We start from the raw sequence: 19707 nt of genomic DNA on the forward strand, positions 1-19707 counted from the left end.
TAATTCTTCTCTTCACTGCTGAAACTGAGACTTATTCCAATGTTAAGCTGAGCTAAAGGCTGCTGTTGCCATGTGCCCATTTTCTTTCCAATTTACAAGGCCAATTACCCAACTCAGTCGCGAGGACTTCCCCGATCAATAATGATGCCCCAACACCAGAAGGATGAGGACTAGCACATGCCTCCTCCGATACATGTGAAGTCAGCCACCACCTCTTTTCGAACTGCTGCTGCTGATGCAGCATTGCTGAGTAGCATAACAGCGCGAGTGGAGTGGAGTGATGTGTGGAGAGAGCGCCATCTACCCACCCAGAGAGAGCAAGGCCAATTGTGCTTTCTCAGGGCTCCGGCAGCTGATGGCAAGCTACATAATCGGGATTCAAACCAGCAATCTCCCGATGAAGACTTTTAATTTTATTAGTTACGAAGAGTAATCTGTGTTTCTGTGTCTTTTTCTAGTTATTATAAGGAAAGTTTGAATGTGCTGTGAAATTATTATTATTTTTTTTTTGTAAATGCTAATGCAGTAGAGAGTACAGTAACATGCTTTACCACAGACAAAGGCTTTCTAAATTGACATTTTTAAAAATCCATTTCCAAAACTATCTATTTCCATTGCTACTTACCAGCTGTAAAAATACACTAATCTTGTTTTAAATAATATAAGTTTTTTGAGTTTGTTTTAACAATATTCTTTTAAAATATACTTATATTTTCATTTAATTATTTTTAAAAACAATTAGTTTTAGTTCCTTTGTTTTTCTTAAAGGACCTGGTTGTTGACTTTACCTAAAGAGCTTAAATAGCAAAAATAAAGGACAAAAGAAATGGTGGTGTTCTAAAACTCTTGAATTTCACTAATAATTTTTGCAAGTTTGCACTTGCATCTTTCAAGTATTTAATAATGCGCTGGACAGTTCTTACTGTAACTCAGTTTTAGTAGTTTATGGAATCTCCTTACCTCCTTTCCACATGTCTGTTTAAGAAATGAGAAGCAGCTCATTGCTTCAGTTGGGGTTAAATAACTTGTTGCCAGCTGAAAGATAATCGTCTATGCAGTAATTATCCAATAGGAAGCTCGTAACTGTTTGCTTAGTTAAAATCCAGGTGGTGACTTTTATTTATTTATTTATTTATTTATTTTTGGCCAGGCAGTGTGTGTTAGTGTGTTGTCTCAGTGCCGTTATGCTACAGCTGAAAGGCCAATCAGCTACATGCACTGTGTCTATTAAGCCACTAAAGAGGTGATCCAGTGCTGCAGCGAGTAACACTGTGTTGAGTTTCAAACTAATTAGGTGTTTGTTTTATGGCTTAGCTTGGCAGTTCTCTAATTGGTTAATTATTTGATTATTTCTGCGCTATTTTTTGAGCCATTTGCTTATGTGTACGTGTGTATGAGAGAGAACGAGAGAGAGAGAGAGAGCACAGCTGAGGAGTCTTCAGATAAGAGCTCGTCAAGTCTGTTCATTTAGAGTCACTAAGAATTTGTTCCTGTAATTCCTTAATGAATTGAGGATGTGAAGCCTGGTGGAAATTAAAAAGCATCAGTCATTTCATTGTTTGTTTTTTTTCATAGCTTTCTTTGTGGATGTTTTGCCAGTTAATAATTTTATTTTGCAGTCAGCCTTCGTGCATAAAAAGACTCAATTAAAACCAGGGATTGAGGGCCAGGTGAGAGGCAGAGTTCGTGGTGTGGAACATCACAACATTATAGATAGTAATATATATATATATATATATATATATATATAAAGGCCAGAGACTATGCTTCACTGTTTTTAATTTACAGGACAAGTGGTAAATCCCATTCAGTACAAGGGATTTTGTTGCTTTACAACAAAAAAATAAAGGAAAATTTTGCATTTTGCATTTTGGACCAGCCAAGCATTACACACTAACTCTGTAAGTGTATAAAAGTGTGTCAAAATGTTTGGACACACCATAGATTCAGTGTTTTTTTTTGTCTTTTCATTATTTTAAAAGTCTCTGCATTGAACATTAAAACTAAAGGCATATTTTTATTATATTTACTGAACAAAAAAAAACATGTTAAACCAGAAAATATTTTATATGTAAGATTCTTGCCTTTGCACAGCTGTATTCACCTGGAATGGCTTTCAGTTAACAGCTGTGCTGAACTTTAATAGTTCAAGAGGTAACCATCCTGTTACGTTCTGGTCGAATTGACCCATTTAAAAGTTTGAATATCTAGAAAAAAAATTGTTAAAAAGTATTTTTATTTTTTCACTATTAATCTTCTGTTTCTGCTTGTCTTAAGTAGTGTAATCAACATATAATATGAAAATTATTAATCTCAGATATTTGTAGCCACCCCCTACAAAAACTAAATCTAAAACAAAATTGCATTGTTACATTGTTTCATTGTTATGTAAAACTATTGTGTTTTATATTTGTAATAAAGTAGTTAAACATTATTAGTATTTTTTTGTTTTATGAAAAACAAGTGAATTATCTTAATAAGGAGGTAAGGAACACCAATGCACTAATTATTGAAATAATAATTAGCAATGGAGTTATTATTATTTTTTTTTTGTATAATTATACAGATAAATAAACATAACAGGAGGGTTAATTACAACTGATGCCCTCAAACACATTAAGATGACAAGAAATTCAAGTAAAGTTGTGAAGAGTTGTAAAGTTTAACATTCCTCGATCCACAGTGTTGCGTGTGTACCTGGAATACATAACAGAAGGCATTCCCACCCATGGTGGACAGTGCAGTGTTGGTGATGATGAACGTGACCAATGTCGTCTGGTTAGATCAAGCAGCTCCATTTGCGTTTTTTTATCCTTCTTTCTCTATGAGAAAGGCAAAATTTATTATTGGATATGATCAGTGATGTCAGTAACGCGTTACTTAGTAGTTACTTAGTAACATGTTACTCTAATCTGTCCCTTTTTTCAGTAACGAGTAATCTAACACGTTACTATTTCCAATCCAGTAATCAGATTAAAGTTACTTATCCAAGTCACTGTACGTTACTCTCTCTCTCCACCTCACACACACACACACACACACAGGCACCACACTACCTTCCCCATCCCCCTCCGCTCTCCCCCAATCACTGTTAATGAGGTACAACCACTGGTTTACTCACTGCACTCCCCTGTCTTTAGTTTCCGCCCATTCTCATTTTTCCGCCAGTTCTCAGGCTCCCTATCTCTTTATAAAGGCGTTTTTTCCCGGCCGTGTCCCAATTCACTGGCCAGGGCAGCGGTCTGCACAGATCTGATTGGCCGAGGAGAATGTTTGAAGATTTTACACCACACGTGATTGGTCTGTAAGTTTACTGTGCTGCAGAGCGTGTATACCGTAAAGACAAAAAAAAAAAGTTCTAAATCCTTCTCAGTAGTTTATCAGTTTGGCTTCGCATTGGGTCCGCAGTCCGCATATATGTGACTGTCTTTATTTTATATATTTTTTTATAAAAACAAGTATTTATGTTAAGTGAAATCAAGAAAGACCATATTTTATTTTTTATTTAAAAATTAAAAAATGTTAAGTTAATTAAAGAGAAATGGCCTTTATTTTTTATAGAAAAAAAAAAACTTATTTTTTCAGGAAATTCAAGTTCAACTTTAAATGTCTAGATATACACTATTGCTGTTAAAAATGCATTTTCCAATAAAGGGAATAATGGCAAAACTGGTTATAATTTTTATGTTAAGGCGGCAGGAGGTGGTGTCTGCAGCTGCTGAAAGTAACTAATAAAGTAACTTGTAAAGTAATTTAGTTACTTTTAAAATCAAGTAATCCATAAAGTTACTTTTTAAAGGAGTAATCAGTAATCGGATTACTTTTGCAAAGTAACTATACCATCACTGGATATGATACTAGATCCTGTTTTATCCTCATGGAAGTAGGAAACTTGTACCTAATAGCCATTTTGACTGTAAATTAAATTAATACTACGTATCAAGTATCCATCACCACAGCTAACAAATCGATTGGTGCTTTAGAATGCATCCGTCTACACCATCTAAATAATGCTAAGCATATAAGCATGACCAGTTCATAACTGCGCTCTGTGATTTGCTCCTCTCCATCACTCCAGTGTAATCAATTCTGGTAATACAATGCTCACAGTGGTGTTAGTCATGGTCCTCTGTGGCTACAAGGTTCGTTTAACTTTGCCTCATATGGTATTCCCTTTCCATAGTTCAACCTAATGACCCGTAGCACTCAGGCTAACAATAGAGAGATGTCACCTACCCTGCAGGGTCTTCATATCACACATCTGGTGATACATCAAGCCCACACCTCTTCTCCCTCCCGCGCTTATTGAAATATTGATTGATTAAGTGACAGCGCGATGTGTCATCTTCTCTCTGTGTTTCTTAGAGCACCATCCCTCATCTCCGCTGCCTTTTTACTGTGATGGTAATTGGTCATGGATGATGGATCAGTAATCTAACAGGGGACAGGAGGAAGTAGTCCAGCTGAGAGGGTCATTCTGGTCACTGGTACTTACAGACACATTTACATTTACATTTAGATGTATGGCATTTAGAAGACACTCTCTCTCTTATCCTGAATGGCTTTACAAAAGTGCTGAGTTGTTCTTTTAGAAAATATTCCTAGCTGGTTTAAATAGGGATAGCTTGCTCAAAGAAACGTATAAGCTCATTTATATCCAAATACATCCAAATGTTCATCAGTATGGATACCTAGAAACTATGGCTGCATGGTATTGCAGATCTGGAAAAAAATAAGAGTCCACTTAAAAATGATGTGTTTCTTTGATTTTACCAAATTAAAAACCTCTGGAATATAATCAAGAGGAAGATGGGTGATCACAAGCCATCAAACCAAACTAAACTGCTTGAATTTTTGCACCAGGAGTAAAGGCATAAAGTTATCCAAAAGCAGTGTGTAAGACTGGTGGAGGAGAACATGCCAAGATGCATGAAAACTGTGTTTTTAAACCAGGGTTATTCCACCAAATATTGATTTCTAAACTCTTAAAACTTAATGAATATAAACTTGTTTTCTTTGCATTATTTGAGGTCTGAAATCTCTGCATCTTTTGTTGTTATTTCATCAATTTCTCTTTTTTTTTTTGCAAATAAATGCTCTAAATGACAATATTTTTAGATTTTGGAATTTGAGAGAAATGTTGTTTGTAATTTATAGAATAAAAAACAACATTGTTCATTTTACTCAAACATTAACCTATAAATAGCAAAATCAGAGAAACTGTTTCAGGAACTGAAGTGGTCTCTAAGTGTTTTTTACAGAGCTGTATATTGCAATATTTAAAAAATACAGTATTTTTCAGCAGAAGTCAGTGATCAAACATACTTTGATGCTAATAATGAAAACTGTGGATCCAGTATTGCAGTCAAATACAGTCATGACTGAAGGTGTTGGCACCCCTGAAATTTTACACATTTCTTTCCTTTGTGTGTATCAGAACAACAAAAAAAAACTGAAAAATAAAGTCAAAAAGCCAAAATTGAGACAATTTTACACAAAAAAAATAAAAAAAATAACCTAAAAAAACAGTCATTTTCTAGAACCATAAAGAAGCCTATTACACCTCTCAACTTGAATTTTGGACCACTCTTTTTATAAACTGCTCCAAGTCTCTCATATTTGAAGGGTGCCTTCTCCGAACAGCAATTTTAAGATCTCTCCACAGGTGTTCAATGAGATTTAGATCTGGATTCATTGCTGGCCACTTCAGAACTCTCCAGCTTTTTGTTTCCCTTGATCTCTGGGTGCTTATTGAAGTATGTTTGGGGTCATTGTCCTGCTGGAAGACCCAGATCCAGTCTAGTATTTTTACGCCACTGTGTCAGCAGTGGGCTCTCCTGCTATATTATTTAATTTAAATACAGACAACGGATAGTTTGTGCTGACACTGATGCACCCTGAGCCTGCAGGACAGCCTGACTTTCTATGGATCATGTTTGAGGCTGCCTATCCACCATCTGGACTATACTGCATTGCAATCTTTTATGATTTTTTTCCCCCAAAATGCTACAGTAATATCAGTTGATCTTATAAGTATTTAATCAGGGTTTAAAATCAGGAAGTTATCTGGGAACTGTTCAGACACCCCAGGGATGATTGGTCCACTACCTCAGTTCCAGGACAGAGAATGGTCTAGAGGCTTGTCTCCCATACATAAAGTTGCATGGGCGGTCAAGTCCAGCCATGCTTGAAGCTTGAAGCTTGAAAGTCCCTCAGCCTCAGATCGATTTTTGTCGGTTAGCATCAGTTAGGGAGGGGCTGGTCTGTTTTTGGCTGAGTTTTGGATTTGATACTGGCAGCTGCGTTCTGGATCAACTGCAGGGGCTCGGTGGTACATGCGGGGAGACCAGCCAAGAGGGAGTTACAGCAGTCAATCCTCGGGATGACAGGGGATTGAACAAGCACCTGGGTGGTCTCCCTAGAGAGAAAGGGTCAAATTGTTTCGAAGATGTAGAGGAGAAATCTGCATGACCAAGCTTCTCAGACAAATATAGTACACACTCATAAATATGGAGGTGGAGAAACAGTAGAAAAAGTGAAAAGTAACAACTATATTTAGTATGTATAAATAGTGCATCCTGAAAAGGTACATGAAATGAACTGATATATACAGGGGTTGGACAATGAAACTGAAACACCTGGTTTTAGACCACAATAATTTATTGTGGTGACGGACAGTTCTGGTGGACACAGGAGAGTTGAGGTGCACATTGAATTCTACCGTGATTTGATCAGCCGTGGTTTTATGTTTTTTGGATACAATCCGGGTTAGCACCCGAACATCCCTTTCAGACAGCTTCCTCTTACAGCGTCCACAGTTAATCCTGTTGGATGTGGTTCATTCTTCTTGGTGGTATGCTGACATTACCCTGGATACAGTGGCTCTTGATCAATCACAAAGACTTGCTGTCTTGGTCACAGATGCGCCAGCAAGACATGCACCAACAATTTGTCCTCTTTTGAACTCTGGTATGTCACCCATAATGTTGTGTGCATTACAATATTTAGAGCAGAACTGTGCTCTTACCCTGCTAATTGAACCTTCACACTCTGCTCTTACTGGTGCAATAATGTGCAATTAATGAAGATTGAACACCAGGCTGCTCCAATTTAGCCATAAAACCTCCCACACTAAAATGACAGGTGTTTCAGTTTCATTGTCCAACACCTGTATGTACACCAAAAGAAATTATTGCAAAAATACTTGCACCCAGATAAATGTCACACAAGACCAAGATAAGGATCAATAAATAGGTTTTATTTAGAAAATAACAAACTCCAGGCAGACAAAAGCAGACAGGGGATTGTCCAAAAATGCCAAAGGTCAAAAACTGATAGCAAAATTATGATCACCAGGATAATACAAGATATACATTCGAAATGCAAGGGTAACCAGACAATACATCTCACCAGGATCCAGGTGTGATTCCCATATATATATATATATATTTAAGCAATAGAACACGAGAGGGAGTGTGTTATCACGAATAACATCCTTCGTGATAACACACGACCTCGAGTGTTCTATTGCTTTTATACAACAGTTTATTTTTACAAAAAATAAATTTCTTAAGAAACTTTAAGAAATTAAGAATGAATATGCTTTAATATGGACTGTGCCTTCCGTAGTTCCACCACAACTGTAACAGAACTGTAACTTAACTACAAAACGGTGTATGGTTCATTCAGACTAACACCACGAAAGTTAGCTTGAAAGCAAACTTGGGAATAAGTGAAGATGGTAACGTTAGAAGCGTGAAATAATCGTCAGGTGAACGCTGCGCATTTTTTGAGCATTTCTGTTTGTTTTGCTGGGTGGTGTTGGTTAGCTTGCCGGTGTGGCTGGACTGTGGGTAGGTGACCGGAGTCAAGCTATCCGCGCTTCGGAAATTCCCAGTCAGCGTGGCTTGCTTTAGCTCAGCATTAACTTAGTTTAGCCTAGCCTGGCTGGTTAAGTTATCATTCTGGCTGTCAGACGGAATTAGCCAAGTGATGTTCCTTCCCTCTTTTCCACATAAGACGAGTCAGCGCTGCGGGCAAGTGTGCTGTGGCTGAGCGCTAGCCTGTGCTAAGCTAACGCTGCTGTTGGTGCCGGTGGAGGCGATGATTCAAAACTGTACTGTGTATATACGCCGTTACTTGGCAACGCGTTGGCGGAGTGATACAAGTTTAGTGTGAGAAGGCCGTGATGTTATCACGAATATCATCATGGCTAGAAAACTTCTCAACCAATCAGATTGTGAGGTCGGAACTAACTGTTGTATATATATATATATATATATATATATATATATATATATATATATATATATATATATATATATATATATATATATATATACAGAATAAAGCAATAGAGCAATAGAACACAGGTGTGCAAAAACTAAAACTGAAGTTAGAGCGACCTCCTGAGGTGTGGAGGTGCAACATCTGTGTGGAATTACTTTGTAAACACAGTGTTAAAGAAACCAGAATATGTTTTATACTTTAGATTCTTCTAAGTACCACATTTATCTTTGCTGACAGATCTGCACACTCTTGGTATTTTAATCTAATAATTTTCTCAGCATCTTGAAGGAGTTTCTGGAGGTGCTGAACAATAGTTGTTGCTTTACCTTCAGACTGTGAAGCTCCAGTTCAACCCAAATCACTAATCTCAGTTAATCAGATTTAGATCAGGGGATTGTGAAGGACAAACACTCGGTTTTTGTTTACTACGTAATTCCATACCTGTTTTTTAATTGTTTTCAACAATGTTGTCTTGTCTTGTCGTGTCTTGTCTTGTCTTGACAAGAGAAGAGTTGAACCATTTAATTTTCACCAGCACATCCCAAAGACATTCAGTGGGGTTAAGGTCAGGACGCCACAGTGACCAGATCATGAGTGAAAATGATTCCTCCTGCTCCCAGAACCACTTCTTCACACAGTGGCAGTTCTGGCTTGTACAGTGTCCTGAACGAACCCCTCTCTTCAGACAGCCAAGAATTTGACCCTCCTGAAGGGCATGAACCTAATATTTTGTTTATGATTATGAGATCTGTCTCTGGACATGCTAGTTGTTTATGAAAACCATCTCACTGGCTTTATATAATATAAAAATAGCATTAACGGGCTCCATCCGCTAAAATTCACTTTTTTCTTGTTCTTTGTAAAATACAATATGTGTCTCTGAGTTGTATATCATGCTGCACATGAAACCTCCATTTCCTTAACCTCTATTGTCTGCAGTAGCTAGTAAAAATAAAAATACTCAGGAAAATTTATTTTTTTCCCCGTCCACTCCTCCATGGAACTAAAGCAGTGTTATACCGGATCACTGGAGCCCCTTTTTTTTTTTTTTTTTACACAAAAATCATTCCTGATAGCGACCCATTCTTTCACTAATGCTTGTAGAAGCAGCATGCTTTGCCTAGATGCTTGGTTTATTCATCTGTGGCCATGGAGTTGACTGATTCAACACCTAAATTCAATAATTTGGATGGGTTAATAAAATATATTGTGGCCATAATAATGTGTCTGACCTTCTTGTTAATGATTTATTTTTTTTATATATATTATTTTAAAGCAACAACCAATATTCCCTATTTTTCTTTGTTTTTTAGACACACACACACACACACACACAGAGACAGAGATCACACGGTCACTGAGAGTTCCTTACTGGATTCCCCTGGTTATTACGCTTGTCTGCTTTCTAAACTCCCCTCTATCAGTGATTTTCCTGCTGCTCTCTCTGGGTGTGACACACTGGGTTTTGCCAGCTAAGCACCTCCATCAGGCCAGAGTGCAGAATGAACTGAGTGACAAGTAAAGGGAAGAGGAATGAGCTGGAGTGGAACAGCGGAAGAACCAGTGGTTCCCAGTGAGTAAATGTCCAGATTCATGCAAATAAAAAAGCAATCAAAAATGTGTTTTCTTTTTTTTTTTTTCCTTTTTTTTTTGTTGTTGCATTTGACCAAATTTTAATATTTCTCAGGCTCTTTGACTCCCCCCCCCCTCTCTCTTTTCCTCCTCCTTCCTCGCCGCCTCTCCGCCTGGCACAGCAGCGGCTACAGAGACCACCGCTAAATCAAATCAGAGGAAGATAAACAAAACCTCATTAGTTCTAGCAGCTAGTCGGAGGTGAAGTCTACAGCGTTCGCCGCTGCCGAGGCTGCCCCGCTTTAACCCCGCTGTAACTCACTCACTGCTGCTTCAGTCGAGCCCTCGTGTGTGCTGAACCGCACATTTGTCTTTAATTGGGAAGGGAATTGAGTTTGCATTTGAATCAGTGTTCTCACTTGGTAGAATAAGTACATGTGCATTGGTACAAGACAACTCATTTGGATTATTCAAAGCTAATAATTGCTCGGCTTTTCTCTGAATTAAGAAAGAAGGAGCGTAGCGGAGTGTTTGTGCATGCGTACTATAATAACATCCAGTGCACTCTATGTACAGGACTGAAACGTTTTTTTTTTTAATTCATTTTTTCTCAGTAACATCACTATCTAAAAGGGTACGGATGTCTCGGCACAGTCGCATTTAAATGTCATCATCAGAATACATCGCGAGAGACGGAAGTAATGTCAGACGCCCGAATTGATGCAACAGAAATGGTATTTCAAACCACAACAAAATGCTATAGACAAACTATTGCATTGAGTTGCATTATGTTGTGGTGCCTTTTGTCTGGTAAAAAAAAAATAGAGCATCATATAAAAGCTTTTTTTTTTTTTAAACATATAAATATATTGTACGTTATAGGGGTGTGCTATATCGTATCGTACGCAACATTTTTTAAAAACCATGAACGATATTATACGCTGAAATATTGTGCCATATCACCCACACTTATTTGTCATATCAGGGTGCTACTTTTTTTTTTTTTTTTTTTTTTTTAGCAAAAGAGAAAAATTCACACTGTTCTCATTTCCCATGATATGTCTACTAGAGAGTAGAGATTATATCTGTCCAGTATCATTTATTTTACTTTAATGCTGGATATATTTATATATTTGGAGTGTATTATTAGTATAAGGACATTCTAGATCATTGGCTTCTGTTACAAATCTGATCAAATGTCTTTTTTGTCATTTTTAATATCTTAGTTCATATCACATCATATGCTATAATACAAGTTAATTTTCATTATATTACAGTAGTGTATTCTCTGTATATATATATATATTTCAAGGAAAAAAATATATATTTATGTTTTTTTTTACTTCAGTGTTTTGTCATATGGCCAAGAGTATCGTTATCGCAAAAAAAAGAAAAAAAAAAAAAAATATATATATATATATATATATATATATATATATATTTTTTTTTTTTTTTTATAAATGGATTCTAGCATTGATGATGGTAGAGTCTGACTGCTGCATAAATCCTTCTCCAGCACATCCCAAAGATTCTCAATGAGGTTAAGATCTGAACTCTGTGGTGAAGAATCCATGTGTGAAAATTATAATCTCATGCTCCCTGAATCACTCTTTCACAATTCCAGCACCATGAATCCTGGCACTGTCGTCATTTTGGAATATGTACGTACCATCAGGGAAGAAAAAATCCATTGATGGAATAACCTGGTCTATATTCAGTATATTCAGGTAGTCAGCTGACCTCATTCTTTCAGCACATACTGTTGCTGAACCTAGACCTGAACAACCGCAGCATCAACCCCACATCATTTACTTACTTAAATCCAGGTGGTGACTTTATTTTTTGGGCCAGGCAGTGTATATAAACTATGTAATACTACTGCTTTTAATACTGTTGATGTGTGGTGCAGCCATATTGGATTCTGAACTCAGGGTTGATGAGGCTTTCCAGGATTTTTTTTTTAAGTCTTGAGTTTCCAAATCTAGATACAGCTATGCTAAGGCTAATGACTAAAGCACAGGCATTGAGGGGAAACAGAGATAAAAACAACATGCAAACAAATGAAATTTAATCAGATAGTATCAGAACACAAAGGTAGCACACTGGTGGCCATTGTTACCAAACTGCCTGGAGTAAAGTTTCTAGTTATTTGAGTATACAAGCATTTGAAGACAATATGTACATGTCATAGGGCTGCACAATATATTTAGCATCAATATAGCAGTGTTTTTATATTTTGTGCAATGAAAAAATATATAACTTTTTTTTTTTTGTGTTAGATTTCTAAGTCTTGAGTTTTTCCAAATCTGGCATGTAAGGGTTGTTTCAGAATCAAAGTTATTGGGAAATATAGCTGTTTTTTTGTCAAGTCTGGAAACTGTGAGCCAAGAAGTCAAGAGGAAGTAGTATCAGGTGGTCAGAAACAACCATAAAAACACTAGGGAGCACCAAGCCTGCCATGAACTGGAAGCTGCAGGGACACTAGTGTTCTGTCTACTGTTTACTGCTCTAAGTTTTACATTGCCATAAAGCCAGGCTGCCAAGTGACATGCCATTTAACACAATGCTGCTGCTCACCTTCTTCAGCTGGGAGCAGAGCTGGTTTATTGGAATGGGAATGAGGATGGGGAGACAGAGCTGCATCTGCCGGGTCTGGCACCGGGCATGAACAACTGATTTAGTATGAATTGCTTGTTAAATGTTGCCTGCATTGATTAAATGCAAAACACAAACAGTCCACATTTTTAACCGACTGTGTTTAATCAGCAAAATCTGGAATGGGGGTAATTAAAAATCCACAAGAAATTGCAAGAAAGTGTGCTGTGAGAGCATGGCATCATTAGATTAGCGTTGATTGCATGATATGAGATTGCATTATTTTCTTTTTTTTTTTGACAGTCCAGTATCAGCAAAAGAAGAAATGAGAACTAAATTAAAACTGAACTAAAAACTACAGAAAATAATGCAGCAAAAGCTAAAAGGCTAAAGCTTACAGTGGCTGGCAAAAGTATTCAAAGTATTCAAATGTGCACTTTTCACATTTTGTCACCTTACAATCAAGAATTAACTGTATTTTATTTAGATTTTAAGTGATAGATCAACTCAAAATAGCACATAATTGTGAAGTGGAATTAAAATGATGCATGGTGAAGAAGAATGGTCCAAAATTTCTCGTTACCATTATGCAGGTCTAATCTGTAACTACAGGAAACGTTTGGTTGAGGTTTTTGCTGCTGCCAAAGGTGGATCAACCAGTTATTAAATCTAAAGGTTCACATACTTTTTCCACCCTGCACTGTGAATGTTAACATATTAAGTTCAATAAAAACCATGCAAACAGATATCATATCATATATTTTTGTGTTGTATTAGTTTAAGCAGACTGTGTTCGTCTATTGTTGTGACTTAGATGAAGATCGGAACACATAATGGAGAACTTTGGTGTAAAATGGACGTTTGGTGTAGTAAAACTTGATAAAAAGTACCTACTTTTAATGAATAGCACGATCTCCCACAGGATTCCGAGCTGACACGGTTTTTCCACCATTTTACAGCTCAAAGTAGCTCCACATCTCCTTTCTAGAATCTGGAGAGCCCTGACATTTAAAACAAGGCATTATTAACTCTAAAGTGCACAAGAAGCTTATTAAAAACATTGTTTACATCCTATAAAGCTAGCTTCAGCTCCGAGCGCCGCCATTACTGTACTGAAAATAACATATAAATACATAGACTCCGCATAGCCTGCCTCCTGTAGTCTATGTATATATCTTTGTTTATATCTATGAAATACAAATCAATACAAATATGGGACACAGAGCTGAAGCTAGCATTATGGGATGTAAACAGTAGTTTTTAATAAGCTTCTTGTGCACTTTTTAAGTTATTAATGCCTAGTTTTAAATGTCAGGACTCTCTGGATTCTAGCAAGGAAGTTTGGAACTACTTTGAGCTGTATAACGGTGGTAAAAGCGATTTATTGGGACAAATTATTCCCCCTTGTCACCCAGTCTGAAGGATGTTTGGACAAACTGTTAAAATTTCTGGATCTAGGAACGCTGTAGGAGAACGGAGGTGTGCTATTCATCAAAGATAAGAACTTTTTATCATGTTTTGCTACAACAAAAATCCATTTTACACCAGAGTTCTCCTTTAATGACCAATTCCCAAAGGGTTCACATAGGGTTCACTTTTTCTTGCAACTGTACAAGCTTCCACATTGGCCCTAAATGTATCATAACACACAGCTAGGACATGGCTAAGCTAGGCAACGGCTTTTGGCTATATTAAGGGTGTTAAGAGGGCAAAACAGAGAGAAAACCCAAGATGGGTTCATAACCACATCCTGCTTACAAGGTCCAAAGTCAGTCTCCGAGTGGTCCAGTGGGCTTAGCGCTGCCACTATGATCGTGAGTTCGCTGGTTTGAAACCCGTTTATGTAGCTTGTCATCAACTGCCGGAGCCCTGAGAGAGCACAGTTGGCCTTGCTCTCTCTGGGTGGGTGGATGGTGCTCTCTGTCCACATCATTTCAAAGAGTGATGTCAATCAGCACGAGGCATCTGTGAGCTGATGTATAGGAACAGAGTCACTGCGCTTTCCTCCGAGTGCGCTGTGATGCTACTCTGTAATGCTGCATCAGCAGCAGTTTGAAAAGAGGCAATGGCTGACTTCACATGTATTGGAGGAGGCATGTGCCAGTCTTTATCTACCTAGTGTTGCGGCATCACTAGTGATAGGGGGAGTCCTAATGAGTGGGTTGGGTAATTGGCCGTGTAAATTGGGGAGAAAATGGGATAAGCTTTTAATGTAGACTTGAAGGAAGCGTAAAACACAGCTAAGCTTTGTCTAGTGGTTAAAACTAAGGCTAAAACAAAGGGACAAAAAAGAAAACAAAAACAAGGACAATGAAACAGGGTGACACATACATTTAAAGAGAGAATCTACACAAAATAAAAGTATGACATGATGTGATGAGATAATCATAATCATTTTGTTTTCTCTCTGTTCAGACAGCATTGAGGACTACATACAGACCACCGGCTCACACGTGGAGTCTGCTAACCAGGAGCTCGCAAAGGCCAGCCATTATCAGGTAAGAACTCTGAAGCAGATAAAATAACATACAATTAATTGAAAAATTGCCTGGTTGGCTCTAGTGCCGCTATGTCCTTATGTCCTCTCTCCAGTGCAGTTGGTGGAGCTAAGCTACTGTTTCATTGGCTCGTAAACTTTTTCATTGGCTGGTTCATGGTCTATTCTGATGGACAACAGGACTCTATTAGTGTTATGTGCAAAAAAAAAAAAAAAAAAACTGAAAGGGTTAAATTCTGACTAAATGATGATACATGAAGGAGCACAGCTACAGCTCACACATTAAAGACACAGCTGAGGGCAAAGCTAGCCTGGGGCTATAGGTTATAGGACTATCCTAGATACAGCTATGCTAAATGCTAATGACTAAAGCAAAGGCATTGAGGTGAAAGAGAGATAAAAAAAAAAAACAACAATATACAAACAAAAATTAAATTTGATTAGATAGTATAAGAGCCAGAGCACACAGGTAGCACGTTGATGGTTATTGTTACCAAAAAAACTGTCTGGTTCTGAGTAGGTTTTCTAGCTATTTGAGTATACTAAATTACAAGCATTTGAAGACAGTATGTCCATGTAATAGGGCTGCACAATATATATTTTCAGCATCAATATTGCAGTGTATACATCTACAATATTCACATTGAAAGATTTGCATTTTTATATATTTTGTGCAATGACAAATTATGTTTTTAAAACCTATTGCTTCTGGATACAATGAAAATAAAACAAGCTGTTCTAATGTATTAGTTAATACCTACCCAAAATCAATTATTTTACTTCAATCATTAATACACATTATTAATATCATGACATGTTGGATCATCTTGCAAAAATTCAGTGTATTCAAATTTCAAATTCCTGAATTTTGTAAAAGATATTAATATATACTACCCAATTTTTTCCATTTATTTATTTATTTTAGTTCATATATATATATATATATATATATATATATATATATATATATATATATATATATATATATATATCTATATATATATCTATATATATATATATATATTTTTTTTTTTTTTGCGCCATTTAAGCTCTTCAGGTCCAGTGAATAACCGGAAATTGTGCAAAATTTTGAAGTAAACTGCCAGAGCCTTCAAGAAAAAGAAATTATATAAAAACTGAAAAAAGTAATTTTAGTGTTGTAAATCAATATTCACATTGAAGGATATGTATTTTTTATATCTTGTGCAATGACAAATTACGTTTTTAAAACCTATTGCTTATGGATACAAGGAAAATAAAACACGCTGTTCTAATGTATTAGTTAATACCTACCCAAAATCAATTATTTTACTTCAATCATTGAAATACATTATTAATATTATGGCATGTTGGATCATCTAGCGAAATTTAGTGTACTCAAATTTCAAATTCCTGTGCAACATTTTGAAGTAAACTGCCAGAGCCTTCAAGGAAAAGAAATGAACTAAAATCTGAAAAAAAAATCATTTTAGTGTTGTAAAACAATATTAACATATTGTAAAGTATTGTAAAAACCCTGAAAAAACATATATTGTTTAAAAAAAAAAGACGGGGTGTGTTTTTAGCAATTAAGTAATTGGTTAACAGCTTACAACTGATAAGTAGCAATGGAAATTAATTGAGCTTTGGAAATGGATTTTAAAAATGTCATTTTACAAAGCTTATGTCTGCAGTAAAGCAGACATTGGAATATAATTTATAATGGAATATACTCTCTACTGCAGCAATTACACAACACAACAATTAATCAGCACATTCACACTTTCATCATAATAACTAGAAATAGACACAGAAACACTGAAAACTCTGTAACTATTAAAATAATACATTTTTTTTTTTTTAAATATAATAAATTACAGATAAAGCCAGAGAGCAGTGAGTACAGTTTTTCACACCTTTAAAAAACTGGTAGAGGAAGAGTCGGGTCTGGCTGACCCACATGGCAACAGCAGCCTTTAGCTCAGCTTAACATTGGAGTATGGAGTCTCAGTTTCAGCAGTGAAAGAAAGAATTAGAGGTCTGACAGGTGAAGTGCTGTAATAAAGGCATTGCTAAGATGAGAAGATAAAAGCACTGCTACAAAACCACTGGACTAAAAAAAATTGCAATGTCATTTTTTTGCCTAATATCGTGCAGCCGTTACACGTGATTATATAATGTAATTTATTTAATTTTAAGATTTTTTTTAAAGGTCATATTTTTAATTAGCTTTTTTATGATAAACATTACATGCATATAATATACAACAAAGGTAAAACGATCGTTTGTGTGTTTCCCCATTGACCCCTTCACCTGCACGGTATTGATCACTTCAGGCGTCTAAAATCAAATGCCTGTATCCCTGTGGCTGTCTTTAATAAAATATTGACAGACATGTCATTGGGATGATGACCCTTGCTGAGGTTGATAGTGTTGTATATGATATACGTGCTGAGTTCATGATGACCCCTAACAGTGTTTTGCCTTTCATCAGAATAAACAAAGCAATTGCAAATTGCAAAGCTTATGTTACGCCACAGTACACAGATAAAACCTATATAGATAAAGAGCACAAACGTATGTACACAGAACCAATGATGAAAAAAAAAAAAAAAATCAAGAAGCCTTGCCACTCTTAATTACACAGTAAAACCGATACAAAAAGCATCTTTCAACATTGTTACATAATTTTTTGGTCCATGTTTTATTGTCATGTTTGTAAAAGAGATGGAGAGTATGATAACCCTTTTACAACTTTTACAATAAAAAATTAGGTTCTGTTAGCCAAAAACAATTACTTGACCCTTACAAATGTACAGCTCTGGAAAAAAAATAACAGGCCACTTAAAAATGATGAGTTTCTTTGATTTTACCAAATTGAAAACCTCTGGAACATAATCAAGAGGAAGATGGATGATCAAACCAAGCTGAACTGCTTGAATTTTTGCACCAGGAGTAAAGGCATAAAGTTATCCAAAAGCAGTGTGTAAGACTGGTGGAGGAGAACATGTCAAGATCATGAATATGAATTTGTTTTCTTTGCATTATTTGAGGTCTGAAAGCTCTGCATCTTTTTGGTATTTCAGCCATTTCTCATTTTCTGCAAATAAATGCTCTAAATGACAATATGTTTATTTGGAATTTGGGAGAAATGTTGTTTCGTAGTTTATAAAAATTGATTTAGAAACTGAAGTGGTCTCTTAATTTTTTTTCCAGAGCTGTATGTATGTATGTTGACCCAAATGTGGTTCTTCTAAAAGTGTAATATATATAATATATTGCAAATAATGGTACATTGAATGGTAACAGAAGGCTTATTAATTTTCTTTGATTTTCTGTTGTGAATGAATCAATAGCTGTTAACATTTTAACCCTTTCAAACCCAAATTATGTTTCACTGTTGAGTCTTTAAATCGTTCTTCACACTTACAAATTATAAACAATTCGTTATTTTGTGCTTCTTCTATGTGACATATATACTATATGCAAATACTGGTCAATAATAACAACAGAAGGGTAATGCATTTATTTGACTTTCTGTAGTAAATGTTAATGCACGACATCAAATTAATTATTGCAATCAATTGTATCAATATTTTGCCACGTTGTTTGGGCATAATCAATAGTTTGGCTAATCATTGTGTGTTCTGAGCTGTTTAAAGCATACATTATCTAATATATTACATTAGCTAGTGTCACTTTGTTCGGTTCTACAGTTTTCTATGTAGAAGATATGCAAATATGTAGACATGTAGTAACATACTGTCATCAGTTTAGCAAACAGGATTTGGTACACTTTTCCTTTTTTTACTGTGTAAAGTTGTAATTTTCTCACGTTTTGAGTGAATTTCAGACAGAAAAACAGCATTATTATATTTGCTCCCCATCACTGGAACATTATTGTGTGTGTCGAAAGGGTTAAAGTGTTAAAGTCTGTAAATTGTTCTTTACACTCACAAATTATTTAAAATTAATTAAATTAATACTGAAGTCATCCAGACTATGAAGGAACACATAAGGAATCATATAGTAACTTAACTCTTTTAGACCTGAATGATGTTCCAGTGAAAAATATAACAATGCTGTTTTCTGTCTGCAATTCACACAAAAGAGGTAGTCTAAATAGTAAAAATGTAATAAAATTGAATACAGTATTATATTTAATTGTTTTTTATTAAACAAAGGGGCGATACAAAGAGCGGTCCGGCAGAAAAGGGTCACTGCAGATAAACAGAAGCCAACAAGGAATGACATACCATAAACAGTGTAACAGTCCAAGGTGAAAAACACAGGTAAAAACAGCAACGTAGGGCAGGCAAAAAGCAGAAATAATCAAAAATGGATAATAAAAAAAAAAACAAAGCAAGGAAGACGCGCTGTAAAGCAGGATAAACCAAACAATACTCGGCAGGGAGTGAGTAAACTGAGGGGGTATAAATACAGGGGGAAACAGGTGAGGTTAATTACAGTGATTAATTCCTGATAGGGGCCGTGTGCATGTGATTGGATGAGTCATTGTAGTCCAGGTGTGGTGCGTTCTGGATATTGTAGTTCTGAAGTGACTGAAGAGTGCAGAAAGAGCTGAGAGCAAGGGAGACAGGAGTGCTATCAGCACCAGACATTTAATATTGACCTTTTTAACTTCACAAATCATCCATAAACAGTAAAATTAACATGATAGAAGTATTCTAAATCATATAAAAGTAACTTGCAACTTTGTTGGCTCTAGTGCCGTTTCTGTCCAGTGCTTCCATGCACTAATGTCTAAGCTACTG

The 19707-nt window shown here is 36.1% G+C and overlaps 1 protein-coding gene across 3 annotated transcripts in view; it reads left to right on the forward strand.

Moving 5' to 3' along the window:
* Positions 1-19707, forward strand: part of tsnare1 (T-SNARE Domain Containing 1) — a 283761-nt gene that overhangs the window by 198113 nt on the left and 65941 nt on the right. For all 3 annotated transcript variants that reach the window (XM_049480129.1, XM_049480130.1, XM_022673881.2), the window contains one exon: positions 14872-14954. In XM_049480129.1, the coding sequence (XP_049336086.1) occupies positions 14872-14954 (83 nt within the window). The remainder of the gene's footprint in view (positions 1-14871; positions 14955-19707) is intronic.

This window comes from Astyanax mexicanus, chromosome 6 (assembly GCF_023375975.1).
Source record: "Astyanax mexicanus isolate ESR-SI-001 chromosome 6, AstMex3_surface, whole genome shotgun sequence".
Classification (NCBI taxonomy): Eukaryota; Metazoa; Chordata; class Actinopteri; order Characiformes; family Acestrorhamphidae; genus Astyanax; species Astyanax mexicanus.